Source organism: Cebus imitator, unplaced genomic scaffold (assembly GCF_001604975.1).
Source record: "Cebus imitator isolate Cc_AM_T3 unplaced genomic scaffold, Cebus_imitator-1.0 Scaffold562, whole genome shotgun sequence".
Taxonomy (NCBI): Eukaryota; Metazoa; Chordata; class Mammalia; order Primates; family Cebidae; genus Cebus; species Cebus imitator.
The window spans coordinates 944531-947132 of NW_016107877.1; the positions used below are offsets into that span (position 1 = coordinate 944531).

The 2602-nt window shown below is 45.2% G+C and overlaps 1 protein-coding gene across 1 annotated transcript in view; it reads left to right on the plus strand.

Annotated features, from left to right (window-relative positions):
* The first annotated feature begins 1212 nt into the window (after positions 1–1212).
* The window catches only part of HELB (DNA helicase B), a 37417-nt gene continuing 36027 nt past the window's right edge, over positions 1213–2602 (plus strand). The window contains exon 1 of the mRNA XM_017515848.2: positions 1213–1534. Coding sequence (XP_017371337.1) covers positions 1345–1534 — 190 coding nt within the window. The 5' untranslated portion in view covers positions 1213–1344. The remainder of the gene's footprint in view (positions 1535–2602) is intronic.

Here is a 2602-nt window from a genome sequence, read left to right on the forward strand (position 1 = left end):
AATAGTTATCAGTATCAAATACTGCTGAGAGGTGGAAAGTATCCACTGGGTTTTGAAACAAAGAGGACAGTAAGTGTGACATTTGTCACACAGTTAAGCTGAGGTCTGTAGCAAATGTAGTAAGGGGGAGATTCAATGTTGTAGTGAAAACAGCAGTCATGTGAATGTCGAAGGAATTCAACCTCATATAGCCAATCCTTGGAAACACTGGTGTTTTTCAGCAGCAACAGTATTTCTTTTAAAAGCAACAAAAGTGGGCATTTATCAATTGTTACTTAAAGGGAAAAAAATCAATTTTTGTATTTTCTCCTATACATTTTTTCTTAAATATTTGGTGTGGCTTTTACCTATATTTAAATATAGCGTAAGATGCTTTTGGATTTAGTAAATAGTGTATGTTTAGTTATTTCAGGATTATTATTAAGAGAATAATCATAAAATAAACAGTATCAATACTGTAATTTAGTAATCTATTTATGGTATTTCTTAAAGATTATCAAACTTTCAAGTACCATCCCCATCAAGTAATAGAATCATAGCTCCAGAACAGTTTTTAAAATCACGTTCTTTTCTCTTCTAGTACCCTTCCCCTATTCTTGTCTATCCTCTGGGTTGCAGAGAAATACTTTTTCTCCAGTGTCAGCAGCAGGTAGCAGCCCAGCTTAAATAAGTTTGGGAGACCAGGGTGCACTCACAGAGGAAAGGATGAAAAGAACTTTGAATGTCATGTAATCCAGTGGTGTCCAAATCTAGCTGAGCATCAAAATGGACAGCCTGGAACGTACATTAAAAAGACAGAATCCTGGGTCCCTGCCCTCGATCCGACTCCAGAAGGACATCTGCTATACAGTACTTTCGTTTTGGGGAGGTTGGGGTAGGGCTTGCTATTCCGAGTCCTTGAGGCTCAGCAGAAGTGGACTTTCTCCGCGTTCTCTCTTCGCAGGAGATGCCTTGCATTGGCGGTTCTGCAGGTGCCACGCCTGTCACTCCCCAGCGCAGATGTCGTCCCGGCACCTCCCTGATCTTCATCGCCGGGCACCAGGAATCCCAGAGGAGCAGCAGCCCCGCCCATCTCGCCGCCCCGCGCTCTCCCTTTCCCGCGCCTAACCCGTCTGGCGCCGCCCCTTCCACACACCCTCCTCCTGCAATTCCTGGAAACGTGAGGCGGAGCTTCGCTGCCGCCCCGCCCCGCCCCGCCCCGCCCCGCCCCGCCCCGCGCACGCCGGCGGCCGCCTTGGCGTTCCGGAAGTTGAAGGCCTTCACGGCGTGGAACTGATTGGGAGGTCATGGCGGTGCACTTAGCCAGGGTTTTCCCCAGTTGTTTGAGTTGAGTTCGGGAGAAGTATGGCCAGGTCGAGTCAGTACCTGCGCCCACTGCAGGGACCTCTGCTCCCACCCAAGGACCTGGTGGAGGAGGAGGACGACGACTACCTAAGGGACGACGTGGAGGAGGATGAAGACTCGGTGTTCGTGGACGCCGAGGAGCTCTGCAGTGGGGGCGTAAAGGCTGGCAGCCTCCCCGGGTGCATCCGCGGTGAGGAAGCCCCCTGCCCCGGGGTTAGGGCTGGAGGGTCCAACGAAGCGTTTCCCATTATGGCTTTGCCCTGAGCAAGGCACCAGTCGCTGCTAACAGACTTAGCTTCTCAATGCCCTAGCTGCTTCATCCTTCTTAGGGTAAAATTATAAGTGTAATAATAGCAGTGACTAACTGGACACACACTGTGTGTTAAGCTTTCACTTGTCCTGTATTAATTATCTCATTTTAATAGTCGCCGTTCTTCGAGGTAGTTTTACACTTGAGGAAACGGTGGATGTTGAGCCTCTATTTCCACCCAGAATCAGAACTTTTATTTTTCTTTCTAACCACTTATCCTCAAGTTCAGTAGAATCAGAACTTGTAACTATTCTGTATTTCCTGGAGTCAAATACGTGGTTCTTTTTCAGCTTCTTGGAAAAACAAAACGGGCCGGGCGTGGTGTCGCACCCCTGTAATCCCAGCTGCTTGGGAGGCCGAGGCAGAATTGCTTGAGCCCAGGAGGCGGAGGTTGCTGTGAGCCGAGATGGCGCCATTGCACTTCAGCCTGGGCAGCAAGAATGAAACTCCGTCTCAAAAAAAGAAAAGGAAAAAAAAGAAAGAAAAAGAGAAACAAAACAAAGAACACCTCAGTGCACAGATGATTGCACAGATAATTATTAACAGGTGTTAATAACCTTGTGGTTGTGGTTAACCTTGAAAAAGTAGTTTCCTGTGCTATAAGTTATACGTGTTATGTGTACTTTGTGACTGATACTTAGAATATTTTAACGTGCCGACCGGTGCTGTTTAGTAGAACTTTCCATGATGATGGCAGTGTTTTATATCTGCATTGTCTTGTACAATAGCCACTAGCCATATGTAGCTGTTTAAAACTTAAATACAACTGATGTAACTGAAGAGACAAATTTTGAGTTTTATTACGTTTTAATTTAAATAGACACATGTCGGTAGACAGTACAGATTTAGGCAGAAAATTTTCTTTTTTTAATTTTTTTCCTTTAAATGCATCTCTTTAGCTGCTTGGATTTTTTTTTCTTTTTTTTCTTTTCTTTTTTTTTTTTTTTT